Source organism: Ailuropoda melanoleuca, chromosome 17, assembly GCF_002007445.2.
Source record: "Ailuropoda melanoleuca isolate Jingjing chromosome 17, ASM200744v2, whole genome shotgun sequence".
Taxonomy (NCBI): Eukaryota; Metazoa; Chordata; class Mammalia; order Carnivora; family Ursidae; genus Ailuropoda; species Ailuropoda melanoleuca.
In genome coordinates, this window is record NC_048234.1 from 20243615 (window position 1) to 20265275 (window position 21661).

Here is a 21661-nt window from a genome sequence, read left to right on the forward strand (position 1 = left end):
TAATGCAGGGATCAAATGAAATGAGTAATGCTAGTGATTCCATACTTGGGGGGCAACATTCCTGAATGCTGACTAAGGTTAGCAGAGTGTTGGTGTGAAAGTTATATTCTTTGTGGGGTAAACTTGGTAGATGCCAGCTGCACTCCGGAGGGAAGAGTGGTAGGAGAAATGCACGACTCGTGGGAATCTCCATTAATCTGGGTTCAGCTTTGACCTATTCATTGGCTGGGATGAACCAACTGACTTTGGGATAGGGCCACAAAAGTAGTCTTTATGGGATCCCCTCTCTTTTTTAAAATTTGATCTCCTGAATCCTTATCTACCAATTCTGAAACCTCCAACCTTACTCTAACTCGCTTCCATAACCGTCACCTTCTTCATTCTCTCATTTACCTGCATGTGGCCAGCTTCTGGTTCATGAGCTCCTCCAGCTTTTGTCCCTGGGTCCTAAAGATTACTCTTGGGCAAGCGTGGGTTCCGGCAGGCCACACCACTACCCACAGCCCAGGGTCCAGGTGCGTGTTGTCAGGCCTGTCGCAACAGCGTCTTCAGGCTTTGTTGGTTTGAGGTGGAGCCTATGAATTTGCAGTTTTGAAAAGCTTTCCTGGTAACATTGGTACACAACTAGGTGTGGAGCCATTGGTAAATGCAAACCATCCAGTTGGTATACCGGATTCTCCAGGGTGACTTAGAGCAGCCCTTTAAGTCCATCTTCTTTCTCCTGGTCAGACAGAGCCTCCTCCTGCAGGCAGCCCTGACTTCTCTTCCTTCTGCCCCATCACACACCATCCCTACTGTTTCCATGACTACACTCAACCGTTTCTTTCTCGTTCATGTGCTTGTTCTTCCTTCATGTTCTAGCTTATTGTTTTCCAAAGAGTGTTTCTTAGAATATTAGCCTTGGGTGAGCTCATAGGGAAAGAAAAAAAAAAATCTATTGTGTATTATTTGCTCCTCTGGGCTTTACATGCATTTGCATTTTTAAAGGCTCTGTAATACAAGGACATGTTTACCTTTGTTGTGTTAGGGTTTCCAAAAGCTGTTTGACTATGAATCTCTCCATGACCTTGCCTTATGTTTCCATTGAATACCCTTGGACTTCCTGAAGAACTTTGGGAAGTGCCTTTGTGGTTAAAATTATTCTTCTACGCTGAATTGTCTGGTACATGGATTTTTCTCCCTTCTCTGAATGCCTGTTTCTACGATTCGGCTCTGTGCTTAATCCCATACGTCCCGTCTCATTATCTGATTGTCTCTAGGTGAGCATGCCTTATCTCTACACACTGTAAGCTCCGTGGAGGCAGGAGGCTATATCCAGTATTCCTTTTTTTTTATTTTAAAGATTTTATTTATTTATTTGACAGAGAGAGAGACAGCCAGCGAGAGAGGGAACGCAGGCAGTGGGAGTAGGAGAGGAAGAAGCAGGCTCCCAATGGATGAGCCTGATGTGGGGCTTGATCCCAGGACTCTGGGATCACGCCCTGAGCCGAAGGCAGACGCTTAACGACTGAGCCACCCAGGTGCCCCTATATCCAGTATTCCTCACCTCCCATAGGTTTTGTGCAGTTTTGAGCATTTGTGACATTTCCTAAGTTGAAATGCTTTACCCCTGAATAGAAAAGCCAGTCATGTCATTCTGATTCTCACCATTTGGTGTTCTTAGCCATTTACCCATGCCTTGATGTATTTCAGAGTAACACTCTACACACTCACATATAGTCATTAAGTTGTCACTACTGTGTTTCAGCAGTGAAACGTTACCCATTTGACAAAACACGACATAGCAAGCTGAGTATGTTTAGTATGCAAGAATTTCTTATTTCTAGTTTTAGGGAGGCATATGAATGAAAGCTGGAGCGAATCTAAGAATAAGGTGGAATGGCAATGAGGAAAGAGGGAGGCCTGAAGCCTGGGGCCCATCCAGAGAAGGACAAGTCTACCGTGTGTTGAGGAGAAGGTCTTGGAAAGGGAGGTGTCAGCCTGTAGTCCCTGGTAACTCCAGAGAAAAGAGATGCTATAAACAATATCAGAAAGCACCAGAGATAAGTTCGTTAAAATAAAATAAAATTAATGCTTACAATGTATTTATTAAGTGCCAAGCCACTAAACATATGACCTATGTTAGATCTTTTAACCCTCAAAACATCTCAGTGAGGTGTGCACTAGTATTAATCCCATTTTAGAGATCAGGACAGTGAGAGACAGAGAGGTTGAGTAATTTGTTTAAGGTCACATAGTCCATAGTGGAGCTGGGGTGCTCCCCCATGCTCATAAGTATTGTGGTTATTTGCATTTGCTTCCCCCCGCCCCCGTTTTTCTACTTTTCCATCTGCATTCAGTGCCCTGATGTGCAGTGACTTACTGACTACCTCAGCATGAGTCTCAAAACCTTTCCTTGAAATGCATGATCCTGGATTGGAAAACAATTGCTCTCCAGGCTGTTCTTGGGATAATTGGTGACATTTGAATATTTGAATAGAAATGGTATATTACATGCCATTATTATGTCCTTGCTAAATGTTTTGAATTTGACGATTATGCTATGGTTTTATGTATTTAGGAGTGAGGGACAAAAATCTGTGACTTATCCTTAAATGGTTCAACAAATTAATAGTAATAACGGTAAGCTTATATAGAAAGCTGGATGGATAAAGAGGTAAATACAGTTTATTAATAGACCAAACAGTTTATTGTACTATTCTTGCAACTTTCCTATAGTTTTGAAGGCTTTAAAGTGAAAAGCTGGGAAGGCAACCCTGATTCTTCGAGGTGATAAGGCATGTTATACTGGTAGTATATGGTGGTGTCTGTTATGTTGGTAGTATAGGGTGTGTATTATGTTGGTAGTATATAGTGGTAAGGGGTATATTAATATATACTTACCTTTCTAATCCTCTTTAACAACCCTATGAGTTAGGTACTACTACTACTGTCCCCATTTTAGGGAACAGGACATTGAGGCACAGGGGACTTAAAAGACCTTGCCCAGTGTCACACAGCCAGTGAGTTGGGGAGGCAGGACCCAAATCCTAATGTAAATTATTATTTCTGTGTCCGTAACACCCTGCATTTGTGTTAGGTTGAACCATATAGAAATTGCTTTTATTCGATCATGTTTGACCTGCANTGCCCCTATACTTACCTTTCTAATCCTCTTTAACAACCCTATGAGTTAGGTACTACTACTACTGTCCCCATTTTAGGGAACAGGACATTGAGGCACAGGGACTTAAAAGACCTTGCCCAGTGTCACACAGCCAGTGAGTTGGGGAGGCAGGACCCAAATCCTAATGTAAATTATTATTTCTGTGTCCGTAACACCCTGCATTTGTGTTAGGTTGAACCATATAGAAATTGCTTTTATTCGATCATGTTTGACCTGCAAAGAAAGTCATCTCCTATGATCCAACCTAGAAGCAGGATCACCTCTTCTCTATAATGAATAGTTGGGGGCAGAGACTCTGTCCATCAGTCTCCAGGGATCCCGGGCTTTGATAAGTGTCGGTTGAATGAGCAGTAACAACCAAAGAAACTTTGATTAGTTCTCCCTAACCCCCTCCCATATATATGCCATTTCTGTCCCCCCTCCATATTTGTGTCATTTTTAGAGGAACCAGTGGGTAAACAAAAATCCTTCTGAGGGATGTAGCCTCAGCAGGGGTAATTGTGACACAATTAACTGTTTGACATCAAGAGAACCCTTTTAGCTAATGAAGACGTTAATTAAAAACATGCCCTTGCTAGGATGACCTCTCAGTTCAGAAACTCAGAAATGTAATACATTTGCACTCCCCACCAGCACGCAACGATCTTGGCTAGAATGTATGTAGTACTCAGAAGGCCATCTACTTGGATCCTTATTTGAGCAGTAAACACATTTTTAAAAAAACATCATGCAGTCTCTAAAAATAAGCGGTGTTTCAAAACGAAAACCAGCACACAAGTAGTTGGCACATCTGGTAGACAGAAAAGCTGTATGGTTTGTTTTCAGGGAATGACAAGCCAAGGAACATTCAGCCTTACCCAGCTGAAAACTTTTCTTCTATCTGTGGTGACACCTGGTTTTAAAAAAGTTGGCTCGAGGCTTAAAGCTGAGAGAATATTGGAAGTGGGTAGGGAATTAAATAGCATCATTTACTATCTTGTTTTGTGCAAAGAATTGCAAGGAACTGTTTTCTTCTTCAAGAAAGAGGGTGGAACAAAAAAGCAGTGAGGGTGTGAACAGTAATAGTAAGAGTCATGACAATAACGTCTAACATCCATTGAATACCTAGTATGTACTGGAAGGTGTGCAGAGTCCTTTGTGTGTGTAAGCAATCCGAGATGCAGGACAATCTTAAGAGGCAGTGTTATTTTTATTCCCGTTTTACAGGTGAGAAGGCATATGGATAAGGTAATTGCCTGTCACATGGCCAGTGTGGTGGTGGGGGGCAGCCCCAAGGCAGGCTGTCTCCAGAGCCCAGACCCCAAGACCCCAGAGCACAGCATGGTTCCACACAGTCTGGTGGTGCTCATTACGTTTGGCACTATGAAAACAACATTAGGGTTGGATGGTTGCATGGAGGACCGTCGGGTCTTGGTCAAGCTATTATTTGCCTCCACTTGTGAGACAGACGATGCCATTTTCCAGAACATTCTCACAGCTGTGCCACAAACATTACTTGTTTCCCATAAATTTACTGTTCACCCTCATGCTTCAAGAGTGCCATTTATGATACCTTTCAGAAGCTGTCATTCCTCTGTGGTTAGATGAGGTTCGTGGTGGCCAGTGAATTTGGGAGTAGGAGGTGGTGTTGCCAAAGCGATGGGGATACTGGGAAGGGGAGGCTCAACGTCTCTGGATTACAGAATGGGAAGATCATCGGAATGTGTGACTCCAGGCTAGCAGGTTACAAAGGCAGCCTTGACCAGTGTAAAATTCTTGCCTAGGAAGACGGGTTTATAATTGTGATCCCCACAGGCTTCATCTTCACTTCGGACCTAGTTCGCAGTGCTGTGAAGCGTCAAGGGAGTGACTGAGTTTCAGTTTGTTTTAAACTGGCACTGTTTTAAAAAAGCAAACCAGGAGGGTTTCAGTGGAAATAATGTGTGAGTATTTAATATTCATGTACAATTGTCTTTTATTTTCATTCATTCATTAAAATTTTTGTTCATTGAGGTATAAGTGAAATGTAACATTCTATTAGTTTCAGGTGTGCAACATAGTGCTTCACTATTTATACCCACTGTGAGGTAATCACCACAGTAATCCATTTACCATCCGTCTCCACACATAGTTAAACACATTGTTTTCCTTTTCTTTCTTGTGATGAGGACTTTTCAGATTTACTCCCCGAGCAACTTTCAGTATGCAATATGGTATTATTAACTGTAGTCACCGTGCTGTACATTACATGCCCAGGACTTATTTATTTTATAACTGGGAACCCTAGGTCCCCTCCCTGTCCCTCTCCCTGGAACCACTAATCTGTTCTCTCTATCCACATTCATTCGTTCTTAACTTCATTGACACACTTTGGTGTGTACTTGGTACAGGCCCTGGGCTAGGTGCCGAGGAAGCAGAGCTGCCTCAGACAAGGTCTTTGTCTTCCAAAAGCAATAAAGTACAAAGGAGGAGGAGGTGACAGGTGTGTCAACGTGACAGTTCCCTAAAGGTGCTGAGGCAGATGTGTTATGAGAGATGGTGGGGGAACAAAAAGAAGGCTTGGCCACATCTGCCCAGCTGGCAGTGGGGGAGGGACAGCTGGAGAGGAGGTGACCTTTGAGTCGAGAGTGTGAAGATGGAGAGGTGCTCAGTAGGTAGACAAGTTAGGGTAAGTGTGTGCCAGGCAGAGAGGAGAGCATGAACAAGACAACGGTTAAGTGAAGAGTTTCAGCAATCATATTTGTATTTATTGATTCTAAGGTGTGCATATTTCCACATCAGAACATCTCTGAAATCTTGATACCATGCGCTAGGTCCATTGCAGTGCATGTTCTTACCGGCACATCAGATAACACCACACCTGACAATATATGGCACCTGAGCTTCGATTAAAGAAAGTATCAATATGCTTTGTCATCAAGTGGTGTTTCTTGGTTGTGCTGTTGCAGCTGTTAATATGTTTTAAGGGTAGATATTAGTACCTTTTTACTGAGAAGGAAAGAGGCATTAAATGACAGATGAATAGATGATATTGAATTTAACAGAATACCTGACATCTGATGTTGGTTTTCATAGCAGTGGCTAGTAGTGGGGAGGTAATTTACGTGTCTCACATATTGGACCAAGCTCCGAATCACCACGTGGCCTCTTTCTGAGGTAAAAAAGGGACTTTGAGAAGCAAATGGCATGTAGCTTATTGGAATTTATAAAGATACTAAGTTTATGATTATTGCGTAAAAATGTACCCACTACTTTTGGTGTCAAGATGGAGACCTGAAGGTACAGTGTTCTATGAGTTATGAAAACAGAGAGACTATCTATGATTGGTCTTACAAGGCTCCAGCAGATGCATCAGATAGAAGTGGCGGGGGGAGGGGGCGAGGGGAAGGTTCTGGTTTATGTGTCTGAAAAAAAAATCGGAGAGAAATTTCTGTTGGAGCCCATGATCTTGGCAAGTATCCAAGGAAGAAACTAAGCATCCAGTACCTAAACTTAAACACACAGACACCATGAAAATACACCATAGTGGAATCCATTTCTGCGCTGTCATTAAATGCCTGTGTGGCCTTGGGCAAGTGAATTACCACTGGGATTTCCCAGAGGGCTGGACTAAAAAGCAGGTTCCTGCCAACTAAAAACACTGCAACTCTCACAGCATTTTTGAGATGTGGTTTCATTGATGAGAGTATGGTGATTGCCCTAAGGTCTTGTTTATCCTTCAGTTCTGTGGGCTCTTGGAAGAGAATGTTACAAAAGATGACAAAGTCATTTTTTTGGTTATTGATTTAATTTCTGGAAAAACAAAATAGGAAATTATGTTCCCTAGGGCTAAGGAAAGTTACTGTGATGATTTTCCACTTACTTTGATCCCAAATATATCAATGAGAAATATGGGGAATTTGGTGAGAAAATTTGAGTCTAATTTGTTAAAATCTGACATCATATTTATTTTTGTTTGAAATGGGAACACAGTGTACAGTCATTGAGACTTGACCAGGTAGTTTGCAAAAAAAATGTTTGAAAAAGTACATCCATGTGAAAAGAATGTCTAGAATGATTCAACCAGTATTATTATTTTTTTTATAAATGAGTCATGGCTGTATTTGACTTTCTCTTCTCTGCTTTTCACTTCTCTGTAATGACACAGATTTTTGTGGGTTTCTTTTTTTTCTTCCTCCTCTGGGTATGTACCACATTTTACTACATTTGAAGATTGTTACTAATGAAATGATAAATCTATGTTGAATTTGGTTACCATGCTGCTTTTAGAATGAGTGTTTTGTTTATGGCTCTTTCATCCTGATTTTTTTTTATTGGGTCTATGTCCAATGACAGTGTACTGGAATGAAGAGGAGAAATCAAGATTGGAGAGACACAGCCAGACTATATCCCTTTAAAGAGACTTTTTGGAAGGCCAGAATTGGAGGAAGTAAACCGGTTAAATAAGTGTTGTTTGGCCGTGTCAATTTTCCTTGCTGGGCAATTCAAGATATTAGCTATTCTAGAAGAAACTTCTAGTTATAAGTAATCCCATCTACTTGCCACCTTGACCCTTTAGGTAGGAAGATGATAAAATACTATTCTTAATACCTGGGTACTTCTACATGGAAGGAGCAAAATGTAAGCACATTTTGTATGAATGGTGATTATCAAAGGATTTTTATTGTAGCAATGGCTTTGGAAATACAGAAAGCCTTTGGTATCACTAATATTAAAAATGAACAAAAAGATGATCCAAGGACTGTCTTTAAAGAGGAGTCCTGATAGAAGTGGGCACATGTGTGTATTTACTGATTTCTGATGTAAGGGACATGAAAGCTAACCTGATTCATTTGTTTTTAGGGGCTCTTGGCTTTGGGCCTCAGTGCAAGTCCATTGGAAAAGGCAGCTGCAACAATCTAGTGGTCACCAGCAGTCCCATGATGGTTCAGCGACTGGGACCCAGTTCACCTCCAGCAAGCCAGGTCTCTACAGCATGCAACCAGATCAGTCCTAGCTTACAGAGGGCAATGAATGCTGCCAACCTGAATATACCTCCTTCAGATACCAGGTCTCATGTTACTTTTTTTTTCTCCCTTCTTATGGTATAATCACACCCCACATGTGTTTTCCCTTCCCTTGCTGAACACATGCACACACACAACACACACACACGTACACACACACATATACTCATTCCAGCAACTCTTTCAATTTGAGCTTTGTAGGGGAATGTGTGTAAAAATGAAGTATGTGTCGTAATATCATCTTAATTGGGAAGAATGGTTTCATACCTGCTGTCTTATAGCATGAGTGTAGTTAATGCCCAGTTTGAGACTTTCGGGCCTTTGTGACGAAAGCCCAGTGTGTAAACGCAGCAGTTTGGTAAAGCTCACCCTGTCCTGGCTAGAGAATTGCGATGAGCCACGTACGTCTCTTACCTGCTCATTTTCCAGGGTGTGTGTTGCAGTGTCTCCAGGCTGCTGTTTACCATCTGTTTTGTCTGTGCATCCATCCATCCATCCACCCGAATATCTATTAAGTACCTACTGTCTGCACAATACAATAGTTGAAGTTTAGGGAGATGGTAGAAAATGTAAAGAGGGAAGTCATGAATTTCGAGACTTTATGATGTGTCTCGGAAGACACGCTTTCATGCATGAAGTACATAGCATTTCAACACGATGTCTGATTAGATGCCAGAATAAGTGGGTCCAATAAATGCTGTGTGTCATTCTGTAGGGGAGAGAATTGAATAGGAAAGGAAAGTCACCCCTTCAGACACATTTTTCTATCTCTCAAGGTTGATATTATAGGGGATGTAAAACCAAAATACTGTGCAATGTGGAAGGTCCATTTCCATGTTGAAATGAATTCTTTTGTCTCCTGTAAGTAGCCTTCTTGGAGAAACCTGATCCAGAGTTTTTATCTCTTAGTCCTGAGACTCAGAAATAATATTCCTGGATCCTTTTTTTTTAATACCAGTTTTTTCATGAGATAGAAACTTGTTTTTCACCTGAGAATTTTTGTGATGGGAAGCTGCTGCTGTCATTTTCCCATTGATGGTTGTGCCTTGAGGGACTCCTCAGACTGGCTGAGTGTTGCATGTAAAATTAACTGTACTCGGGGGGTAGGTGTCATTGGAAAGCCTTCAGCTTCCTGTCTGTGGCAAGTCCAGCCCATGCCTTGAAGGCAGAGAGTCATAATTAGTGGAGAAAGTGACGATAGGCAAGGCACGCACTGCTCCAGCCGTGTACCTTATGCAGTCCCTTTCATGGGTCAGCTAGAGAAGGGCCATTATCTCAGTGTTTTCTGGCATATTTGATTCCTTAGCATAATTTTATATCCTTAAAGGACAGCATCTTAAAGATGCATTGACATGTGTTTTTGACTATGTATTCTGTGAGTCCTTCTATGGAAATAATTCTTTAGCAGGATGAGCAAAGAAACAGGAGTTGGGAGGTCGGGTGGCTTGGTGAAGTATGGAAATTACTTTTAGCAATCTGGGAAGGTTGCATTTATTTGTGATCCTTAAATTGGTTTGTGTGTTCCATCAGAGGAAAGAAAGGATAGGAGGCAGCAGTGCAACTTGAGGGCAGTTTGCTCTCTAAAGGTAAAGAGAAGACGGAAAGAGAATCATCTTTGTGTGTTATCCATTGGAGACATGCCAGAAGGAAGTGGGTGGGGAGGGGGGCATGCACTATTTGCAGTGAGTGATGGCTGTCCGATAGAAAGCTGTAAAATTTATTGTTTTTCCTGATCATCTCTATAATTGTTATTCTTTGTAGAAAATATGGAAAGTAGGGAAAAGCACGAGGTAGTCAATGATAGTCATCCTGAACCCTACCACCCACAGACAACCACGGGAACAATTTTGATACACTCCTTTCTCGTTACCCGCAAACGCATTCATGATAAGCACAGGTTTTCCTTTCCACCAAATTGAGCTATAATTACCTGCATGGTGTTATAATTACCATTTTTTTTTAGTTAATAGAAACATTTTCTTCTGTAGTAAAAATCTTCTTCAGCATCATATAATGGCTTCTTCCTGCCCAAGATTCCATTTTATTAACAAACAAAAAAAACCCCATAAATTTTATCAGTCTTTTATTACTGGGTATTCAATTGGTTCCCTTTGTTTCACTATTATAAGTAATGCTTTATTGGACCAATTCTGTAGATCTTCTGTTGCAAATCTCTGGTTATGAGAATAAATTCTTAGAAGTAAAATTTGCTGAGTTAAAAGAGATGTACAGTTTTGAGGCTTTTGTTCTGTATTCCCAGACTGCCCTGCAGCAAATTCTACCCATTGATACACTCACCAGTAGTCTGACAGTTCCTGTTTCCTTACTAAATACTAGGCGCTATTGTTTTGATACCTTTTGCCATTTTGATGTGCAAATTGTTATTTTATCTCAATTTGAATTTTCCTAATTATTGATAATATTGAGTAGTCTCCATAGATTTACTGTTTGTTTTCTTCTTTTGAGTTCCTTTGACTATTTGTCTTCTGGACTGCTCATTTTGGCAAAAGTGCTCTTCTGTAGCCTCGTTGGGTTCTGTTTAATGCAGTGATGCAATGTGCCCTAATGCTGTATGTTTGCCCTTATTAACTTCCCAACCATTCCTGACCAGCCCCACTAGCCCCACTAGCCCCACTGAATGGTAAATGCAAACTACATCTCATCTTCTTGAAGATCCAGAAACCATTCTTGATTTAGGCATTGCCAAAACTCTGTAATAGAGAGGCCATTGTATGCGTTTACCCTAAAATGGCAAGAACTGATACGATAACCTCATACAGTGACTTCACATACCAATACAGCTAAAGCTGGGCAACAGGAGAGATAGGACAGTACTGGTGTGGGTTTTGTAAATGTCTGGCTTTCCTAGTGCTTTCACACACATTGTGATTCTACATTTTATGACTGAATTTTCATAGACCACCTGCAGGTATTACCTCTGTTTTCTAGATGACAGACCCAAGATACACAAAGTCTAAATGTCTAGCCTAGTGTCGCTAAGCTTGTCATTTACAAAGTGCAGCCATCAGTCCAATAATGTCATTCTGGATCTCAAAAGGCACCACATTTTTCTCTCCTAAACTAGACATTCTTGGAGGTGATTTCTGGTGGTGGGTTTCCTTTTGGGTTGGAGTATGTGCACAAAGCTCAGAGAAGGCCAAGGGGGCTGAGAATGGACTCGGGACTGTCTGTTGGTTCTAACGGCTAACAAAGGCATACTGTCTGCAGATGCAGTGTTACTTCTGGTGGATTTGCCCAGGCGCGTAGATGAGAACTTACAGATAGACCAGGACTAGTCTTTTCTGTGACAGAGATAATATATATTCTCTTGAGGATCAGCTTGAGGAATTCCATGTGATCTGTACGTTAGTATTTCTTTTGAACTTGGCATTGAACCAAGCAATCCAGCTTGGTCATCACGCCCCTTACGGCAGCACGAGAGTCATTGAGCTCTTGCCACACCAGTAGGCTTAGCCTGTTTCACTGACGGTGTCCGAGTTTTTCATATTGGTTGTATTTTGTTTGAGCTATATCTCTTTCCTTTTCTATAGCTCCAAATTAACCAGTCACTAGAAATAACATCCTTGGGAGAAGATGAACATATGGAAATGGAGATGGTGTTGTCTGGTGATAGAACCACAGCTGTTTGTCCGTCTCTTTCCCAGAGGCCTGCTGTGCACAGCAGCAGGGGCTGTAGGAGAGAGTCCTTGGGAACTTTTCATTCATTCAGCACATAGTCACAGAAAGAGAACAGAAAATGTGGGTTCTAAGCACAGCTTGTGTGACTTCAGGCCTGTTATAGCAGGGCTGTTAATCAGGCAGAGCATTACGGACCACATTTGGCGTACACTGCGGGGAGAACAACAGAGGATCCATGGGATCTAGCGAGGTGGCTGCCTACCCAGGGCTGCTTCATCTGTACTTCTGGTCTGCGTTTGTTTGTGTGGTGTCAGTGGGAGGAAGTCACAGAACCTCAGTTCTATTCTCTGTAAAATAGAGGTTATTTTAAAAATCCAGTTTACTCACCTCACAGGCTGTATCAAATGCAATAATGTGTATGGAAAATGCTTTATAAGCTATGAATGGTGGCTATTTATCATTATATTGATTACTCACCTTTACTTAATCAACAGTTTATTGCAAACTTTATTATATGTCTCATACTCTGGTGGGTACCAGGGAGATAGAAATGATCCTTCTGTTGAAGGGCTTTGAATTTCCCTGAAGAAGATCACACCCACAGCTACCAGCAGTGGGCTACATTTAAGGCACAGTATAGACAGTATACACCTGCTTTGGAAAGAGGACTCTTCTGAGAGCTGGTGTATTTGGGGGAGGTTTCATGGATTAGAACTTTGTAAGATGGAAAGATCTGGGTAATCTCGCACGAGGGAGATTGGCAGCTAGGCAAAGGCCATTTGTTGGAAGTTGGGTTCGTGTTAGGTGTTTGAGATAGAAGAGAGAGTTCTCTGTTCATATTACTGCTATTGTGAAGAGGCTATAGAATTTCCTTTCTGAAAGTATATGGTAAATGTTTTAGAAAACAGATGTCCAAGGAGTTAAAGGATGTTTCTGCATGCGGTTATGATCAGATTTAAATCAAGCCATAGTTAGGTGTAATTGGGAAAAAATAAGAAATATCTCTCGACAATAGAACAGATGAACGTGTCGCGCTGTAGGCTGCCCTCAAACTAAAGAATATAATTTCATATGCAAAGTATATGCAGGTGGGTAGAATACTTTCTGCCTGATATTCACTGCTTAAAAATCTGAAATGCTCCAGTATGACAGTGACCAGGCAAATGTACCATTTGAGAATGTTCTATCACCCACCTCAACCTCAGGGTATAAAGCAAAGTCAGTTGTCTTTGCCTCATATGTGACACGACTACTGATTTGACTTGGGTCAGAAAGCAATTCCTGAATCTCCCTGGGGAAGGGACCGAAAGGCCCTTGACATCCCATCACCAGGAGCCTTCATCTGAGCTCTGCAGGGAGGGCTGCCTGCTGTGGGTGTGCTGGGAAAATAATTGAAAGTGTCCACGGGGAATTAAAAAACAGATGGTTCAGAAACCACTTTGGGGCTTGCAAAAGGACTTCAGCCCTAACGTAAGAATGGGGATGGCTAAAAAAATCTGTGTCAAGGGCAACTGGACGTAAATTCCTGCTGTTTGTCATTGGTAAACATTACTTGACTTGGTGGAAACATCACATCGATAACGGTGTTATCTATCACCTTATACTGTGCACTTGAGAGTTGAGATTTTTTTTGCTGATAGCTCATGCTTGTAGGAAACAGTGTTCCTGTCTTCCATTTTGTGAGGAGTAAGAGGAACAGATGGGATGATAATGCTTCTCTCTTCCCTCCGCTCCTTTGCAACAGGTTGCTGATAACAGCTGGAAGGACCTGGGAAGATAGACATTCTGTTTAATATTTTGTTTTGGTTAATTATTTTTATTTTATTTATTTATTTATTTTTGGTCGGGGAAAAAAAAAAAAAAACAAAAACCCTGTAGAAAGCCAGTGCAGGTACATATGAGTAAACTGGGTTTTCCTGATCCACACTATGTCTGAACTGGGCAATGTAGTGATAGTTGGCCTCTTTGTGACAAATTTACATCCAAGGGATGTAGCTTCTCCTTTCAATGATTTCTAAGGCAATGATGTCATAGTAAAGCAAGACGAATTTTAAAGTGGCTAGACTACATCACAAGCCATTTTGATATGCAGGTAAATCTTGTGACACATGGGCATGCTTTGTGAAGAGTAGGGAGAACAGGAGACAAATCACTGCGAGAGTGAACTCCTGAAAGGGAAAGATCTCTTCTTGGTCCAAAGCTGCTCGGATTCAGTAGAGGGACTCGTGGAAAACCCCCAACTAGCAAGCGTAATTAAACCCTGCAAGGCCCAAATGCATTATGCCACATACGACTTGATCTCAGGCTGTCATTCCCTTCTATATTGTAGCTGTATTTTGTTTGTAATTTTTCTTTTCCTGGGGCGATTTGATGCTGTGACTAAGTACTGACTAAGTTACTATCTTTTAAAGAAATCTTTAGAATTCCTTATCATCAGGTAAATGAAGTTGTGAATTTATTATTGGGTCCCCTGGATGACCTTTGACTTGGAGGATATACTTTTTTTCAAATTAATCTTCAGTTTATGTTTTACTTAACCAAATAGATTTTGCTCAAAGGCTGAGGCTCTGTTTGGACTTGTATTCCCTGCAATGCCTATTTGTAGTATGCTGTACACAGTAAGTGCTTACTAAATACTTGCTTGTTTGGTTTGCCATGACAGGCATCAATAATTATTCCCTGGTCTCTAATTTTTCCCCCTGACATTAAAAAAGATATTTAAAAATAAAGCAAGGACTATTTATTATCATTAAAGTATTAAGATTATTTATAACAATAGATCTTTTGTTTTATTATTCCACTGAGCATTAGCCTCTATTGTCCTTCTTGGTAAAATGTTATTTACCTGGAACTAAAAGCCTTGGGTTTTATCTTAGCCAAAGAATGTGTGTTTAGCCGAGAATGTAATTAGGGGAAATACTTAAGGGATTGTCAATGCAGTGTTCTTTTAGCTCTTAAGCAATCCATATCCTGCTAAAATGTTTGTCTTTTTTTTTCTTTCTTTCTTTTTTTTTTTCCTCCCTTCTGGCTGCTGTTCCAGGTCCTTTATTTCTCGTGAGTCTTTGGCGTCCACAACTTTGAGTCTGACAGAAAGTCAGTCAGCCTTGAGCGTGAAACAAGAGTGGTCTCATGGCTACAGGGCTCTCCCGTCGCTCTCCTCCAGCCACAGCTCCCAGAATGGCATCGATCTAGGGGACCTCCTTAGCCTTCCTCCTGGGACAGCCATGTCCAGCAATAGCGTCTCTAACTCATTGCCGTCCTACCTGTTCAGCATGGAAAACAGCCACTCTCCTTACCCTAGTCCCCGGCACTCATCGGCCAGGTCCCACTCAGCCCGCTCCAAGAAGAGAGCACTATCCTTGTCCCCGCTGTCCGATGGCATTGGGATAGACTTCAATACCATCATCCGCACATCGCCCACGTCATTGGTCGCCTACATCAACGGGTCGAGGGCTTCCCCGGCCAACATGTCGCCGCAGCCCGAGGTCTACGGGCATTTCCTGGGGGTGCGTGGCAGCTGCATTCCCCAGCCGTGCTCGGTACCAAGCAGCCAGAAGGGCGTGCGGGTGGCCAGCAGTGGCCTGGCACTCCCGGCGTACGGCGAGGATGGCGTGCTGGAGTATGAGCGCATGCAGCAGCTGGAGCACGGGGGCCTCCAGCCGGGGCTGGTCAACAACATGGTGGTGCAGCATGGCCTGCCCAACCCCGACGGCCAGCCGGGTGGCCTGCTGAAGACCGAGCGCCTGGATGATTTCCCGGGCGGTGCCCTGGACCTGCCCTCTGCACCCCCTCTGCCTCCTCTTCCACCACCCCCCCGGCCCGCCACCCCCCTACCACTCCCACCCCCATCTGCACCACCAGGAGCTAGTGGCCCGTGCCCAGCCGCTGGCCCTTCCCCAGGCTGCCCTGGAGGAGGACGGCGAGATGGAAGACGTTGGGGGCAAACACTGCTGTCGCTGGATCGACTGCAGCGCCCTGTATGACCAGCAGGAGGAACTTGTGCGGCACATCGAGAAGGTTCACATAGACCAGCGCAAAGGGGAAGACTTCACTTGCTTCTGGGCTGGCTGTCCTCGAAGGTACAAGCCGTTCAACGCCCGATATAAACTGCTCATCCACATGCGAGTCCACTCCGGGGAGAAGCCCAACAAGTGCACGGTGAGTCTCCCACTAAAGTTCACAGGGCCTCATCAAAGGTGCGTGGCGTCTTCCAGACTTGGCCACAAGTCAGGGGACGTTTTCTTCTTTCATGGGGTTTGGATATATGTGGGTCTAAGGTGTCCATGAAATTTGACTTCTCTTTAGCCTGTGGACAGGAAAGATTTCTTTAATTATTGGCGGCAGAGGTCCCGCTGCACTTCTAGATTCTCTTCTGCAAATGTACATGATCCATACTGTCAGGGGAGGTTGAACCGCCACACCGTCCAGAGTCTTGGAAGATCCCCGCCTGCCGGGCACCAGCTTGGAGTGGCTGAAACACACAGGGCAGAGGAGCACACGCTGCACTACCAGCAAGTGTTAGCTTTTTTCCAAAGCAAATATTCAGGACTTTTCCTTCCCTCCAATAACTGGGCTAGTACTGGAGTTGGAGGAGGGGTAGTTCTGATATTTGGAAAGGAACTCACACTTAGCAACTTGGCTAGTAAAAATGTTGCTGCATACACCCACACGCCTGCACACCGCACATGCCGGGGTTGTGAGACTAGTTAATGATTTATAGCCCGCATAACAGCACCCAGGGACACCACGGGACAGGACCTCACAGGACCTCACTGAATTTTAAGGAGAGGAAATTTTGTGGAAAAGTATAAGGAGGATGAACCAAGAGGGCACTGTGCCTTGGGTGTTGAAGTGGGCATGGTGTCTCTTTCTCGCCTGCCTCCCCCTTTCATAACATCGATCCTGAAACTTGTCTCTGTTTCTTGGCAAAGTTTCCCATTTTTGAATAATAGGACTCTTAAATGATTTTGCAATCATTTCACACCTAACAGAAACCCTCAGGGTTTACAAGCAGGACATCACCCTTGGGATCACAGGGCAACTTTGCACAACCTGCAACAGCTCGCTTAACTCTGGAAAGAAGAGGAACATGTGTTTTATATTACTTTAGATGGACAGGAATATTTCAGAGTTAAAATCTGAGAATTGTAGGTACTCCCTGGATATTGAATATGCTACAGTTCACTGAACGCGTGAAACATATAAATCATTTTGAAAAGGGACTTATTCGGATGGTGGTCCCCTGGCCAGAGTCCCTTCTTACTCTAGTATGTCTTGATGATAAAGAATCTGGGCCAGTTTATGTTTGATTGCAGATTGGCCAAGTTGTCTGATTTATGTAAAAGCAGACCAAACAGGTTGACAGCTGTAATGCAGGTATCGGAAGCACTTTTTCACCACCCAGTAGGTATTTCTGAAAGAGTTTTCAGAATCTCTGGTGGAATGAAATTGCTTTTCTTGCCGTTACCTTATGCCCCATGTTGTGATTTTTCTTAAGGAAAACCAGAAGCTGATACATTGTGAAGATGCCAGGTTAGATGACTGAAGAGAATAATTACATTTCAGGTGGCAAAACCTTCCTCTGTCAAGAGGGTTCTGCATTAAAAATGCCGGAAAGAGACAAGCAATTGAAGGCAATTCCATTCAGTCTGTTTGGAACACACTGGCCTGTTGCAGGAAAGACATTCAGTCTCTGAGGGAAAACAGTCCAACCTTTTAGTTCTGACTAATCCTGGCTGAAAATAGTTTGCTGGATTTGGCTTTACTGAAATAAACATAAAGGCCTGAATTATCCAAAACATATTTTTTTGCATTGCAAAATTAATTTTTGTGCAGTAGGATTTCCCCATTTTCCCACTGTTCCCAGACTTTGCAATGGCATATAACTTTATAAAGTTGACTTTTGCTAAAGCGCAGGATGACTGTCAAAAATAGAAATATTTCAGTGAAAGAATAAGCTGAGAGGTGAATATTTGCAGGCCTCCGGTTGGCTTTTCATTGTATTATTCAGGATGGGAATGGAAGGTGGTTTCTTTCTTCCCTATTCTGCATACTTCCCACTTCTGGATGGAACCTGTAAAATTCAGATTGCTGGATATAACAGCATATCAAATCTAGACCCACAAACCATTAAATAATACATGTTATAGTGCAAATGTATTTATACAAAACAGGGTTTCTTAGGAGCTGACTAATGGTGCAGTTCTAGTCTTGGGACTGTATGTTTTTTGTAGGAAGATGTCCATTTTCACATAAACCTACACAATGGGAGCATTATGTCTTGTAAAACTGTTCTGTTGCCACATGGCATCTGCTTGATTTGTAGGGTTATAGCTAAGGGGTGGTAATTTTTCTGTGAAAGGTTGGCAGCCCTCCCCCAAGTTGTAGTCCAGGGAGAGACGACATCATACTTGACGTGCATGTACATCTGAAAAGACGCATTTTCTGCCTTTTGCAAAACCAATCTTTACACTCTTGGAATCTAGATACAAAGAATTGTTAAAACTGAAATATTTCATCTCCCGCTGCTTTGAAATCTGATGGTAGTTGATTCAAAGCTCAAGATCATTGCCAAATAAAATGACCACATTCATCTTTTGGAGACATGAAGTGATCTTTGGGTTTTTGTGGCTGTGTCACATGCTACAGAGGCTCGGGGCAGTTTAAATTATAGGACCCAGTCCACTGTTGTTCTACGTATGTTTCACGGCTATTAATTTTCTGTGAGCCATCATTAGCGTTAGCCACCATTTTCACTCACTTAGCTTATTGACCCAAGAAAGATGTGATGACCCAATTGTGTTTGGTGACCATGACTACAGGCAGCACAATGTGCTTCTGGAAGTCATGGTGGAAGAAGGGTGTGTGAAAGGGCTGCTTAGCGACGGCCTGCTTACAGTAAAAGACTAGCGCTGATGTCCTCCCTTGACGCGCCATCCTGTCTCATGCAGGGAGAGTGCCTTCTCAGAATCTGCGCCTGTAACCCCTCAGCCTCACCCAGAATGCTGGGATTCGGGTCACTCCGGGTTCTAGGTGTCAGAACTGGGGGAGGATTGCTAATTTATTATTTGGTTAACTTACTGGAAGAAGAGAATGGTTTCTTTTCTCTTTCCCACCCAAACAACTCCACCCTTCTGTACATCTCATTCTTATTCTTCTGCGGAGAGCCAAACCAGCTGCTCTCTTTCCAGGCCTGGCCCTGATGACAGAGATACTCCCAGCCAGTGGCAAGGGCCTCGAGAAGTAAAGGCCTCGGCAGGCAGACAGACGGACCTCGGTTAAATCAGAAACTGGGATATGGAAGTATTCTATTAAAAATACCTGAGTCCACTCACTGCCGTCTACTAACTAAAGCAACTTCTAGATGCTGAATCATTCCATTTAGACCTCCCTGAGATTAGACCAACCCCAACACTGATGAATCTCAGAATTAACCAAAACTTTTGAGTATAACTATGCTGAATTCTATTATGTTTTTCTGAGGTGATAAGGGTTCAAATACTCAAGTCAGAACAAGTCATGGAGCCTCAGATTTTGTTTCTTTCTCAAACCCCTGTTTCATGGTCTTAAAAGAACAGCATAAAGTATAATCCCAAATTATTGCTATACACTAACCATCCCCAGCAGTATCCATAGGAATGGCTCCAATAGCGCACACACGGAGAATGTTTTTACCGTAGGTCTCTTTTGCCATCAAGTTGAGGAGTGTGTAACGCCTGGGTCGTGTTCCCAGGAAGGTGTGTTCTGGATGAGATCAGGCCCACTGTGTCTGCCAGTACTTCTCATGAGAAAGCCTATCTGATGGGAGCAGAACGAGCAGAGGGAGAGGGTTCCATTGCCAGCATCAGAAACATGGATGGCTTGCCTTCGCGCACAATAGAAAGCAGTTGTGTTGGGAGGTTAGGGAGTGTTAATAAGGGAATTAGGGGGAATGTGGGTCGCCACTTAAATTTTGCTTATTTTTCCTGGATGAATTTTATCCAATAGCAAAAAGGAATTTTGCAAGACTTTTACCCACCCACAGATTTTCACGAAAATGTCACTGACCAAAGACAGCTTTGAATTTTGTATGAATTGACTCATTTCTCCACAGGCATTTTGCCTGGCAAAATCCAGAGTATTTGCTTTGGCTAGAAGATTGGGCAGTTTGCTTTTTAAGTAACATTGGATTATGGAATACAAGAAAATAAATACAGAGCTGGGGCCATGGCCCCATTCCTCTTTTATGGCCTGATATATGGGTTCATGGGCCAGCATTAGCCATGTAAGTAAGACATTTCTTGAGGAAAAGTAAATTCATTGTAAACTGTGGAAGAAATTTTTTAAATCACATCCTTTATTTTGTTGTTTTGATAAGACTTGGCACTGATGTGGTGACCACAATTATAGGACCAGAAGAGACCTTAGGAAAATATTATCTAAGTATAACTATTAGTTACCACTTCACAACCTTCAAATTGGCAACAATTAATAAATTCTCATAATGTGAAGTATTGGTGAAGATATAGAGAATGAGGAATGGTTTAACATTGCTGGTGAGAATAAATTGGTGTAACCACTTTGGAAAAAATTGGGGAACATCTAGTAAAGATGAAAATGAGCATATCCAACAAAACCATGTCTGTGTGTCTATGCTAGAGAAATTCTTGTATATAGTAGCAGGGCCATATGCAAAAAGATGTTTATTGTACCTTTGTTTCTAAAAAAAAACAAAACAAATAATTTAACTGTCCATAGATGAGGTAAATCAATAAACGGTGGTTTATTCTTAAAGAAATAATATAAAGGATTTTAAAATTAATGAACTAGGTATAAATCTCTTTATCTATAGATGAATAGATGGATGGATAGGTAAATAGATATCAATGTGGCTACATCTCAAAAAACAATGTTGAATGAAAAAATTAAATGCAAAAGGTAAATATACAGTGTAATACAATTGATATATATTTAGACACACACACACACACTAAGCAGCATTATATAGTTGTTGCAAAAACATAATTACTTGGTTAAACAGTAAACTCCTGTGGGCAGGATAATCAATAACCTTTGAATAATAAATACTTCTAGAGAGGAAAGAAGTAAGAAGAAATGGGATGGGTATTTTGCCTTATCTTTTTTCCAAGAGTGAGAAAACTGAAACAAATATGGCAAAATATTAATTTCTTTTTAGCGTGGTGGTAGTAATAGTGCTGTCATGGGTATCTTAGAATATTTTCTGTGCTGTGCTGCCTGTTGGAAATATAACTGTAAGTATAGATTCTTAACTAAAAATAAAAGAAAATCGATAACACCCCATCCCCCTCTCATACATACAATTTTTTTTTTTTGAGAGAGAGAGGGAATAAAGCCTAGAGAAATTAAATGATTTTTCTTAGACTAGTAAGTTGTTTGGCTGTTGCCTACTTAGTACCTGCAAAGCAGTGGTTATCAACCTTGGCTGACATTGGAATTGCCTGAAAAGGTTTATAAAGGACCCATACCTGCATCCCACCCCGAGCCTGTGATGTAATTGGTGTGAGGTGCAGCTTCCGGGGCGGCTCTAACGTGAAACCAGGGGTGAGAACCAGCACTCTAAAAGCTCCCGCGTTCTGACATTGAACTCTAAGTAAGTGAAAGGCTACTCTGTCGTTTCACTTAAGGTGTGGGGAGGCGGTGTTTTGTAGTGAGTACATCTTCATTATCTCCAATGTCCTGACAATGATTAGAGTAATTTCGTGTTCCCTTGGAATAAAATTCAGAGACAAGAAATAAGAAGATAATGGAATGACTCTGGTAGTGGCAGAAGGCTTTCAACCGAGTGTCCATTTCCTATTCTGAGTACTCTCTCTCTACAATTAATAGTCAGTTAAAGATTGGGATGGGGCTG

The 21661-nt window shown here is 42.1% G+C and overlaps 1 protein-coding gene across 1 annotated transcript in view; it reads left to right on the forward strand.

Annotated features, from left to right (window-relative positions):
- The window catches only part of GLIS3 (GLIS family zinc finger 3), a 454999-nt gene that overhangs the window by 137631 nt on the left and 295707 nt on the right, over positions 1–21661 (forward strand). The window contains 3 exon segments of the mRNA XM_034647147.1: positions 7988–8195; positions 14831–15599; positions 15601–15948. Of these exon segments, the coding sequence (XP_034503038.1) occupies positions 7988–8195; positions 14831–15599; positions 15601–15948 (1325 nt within the window).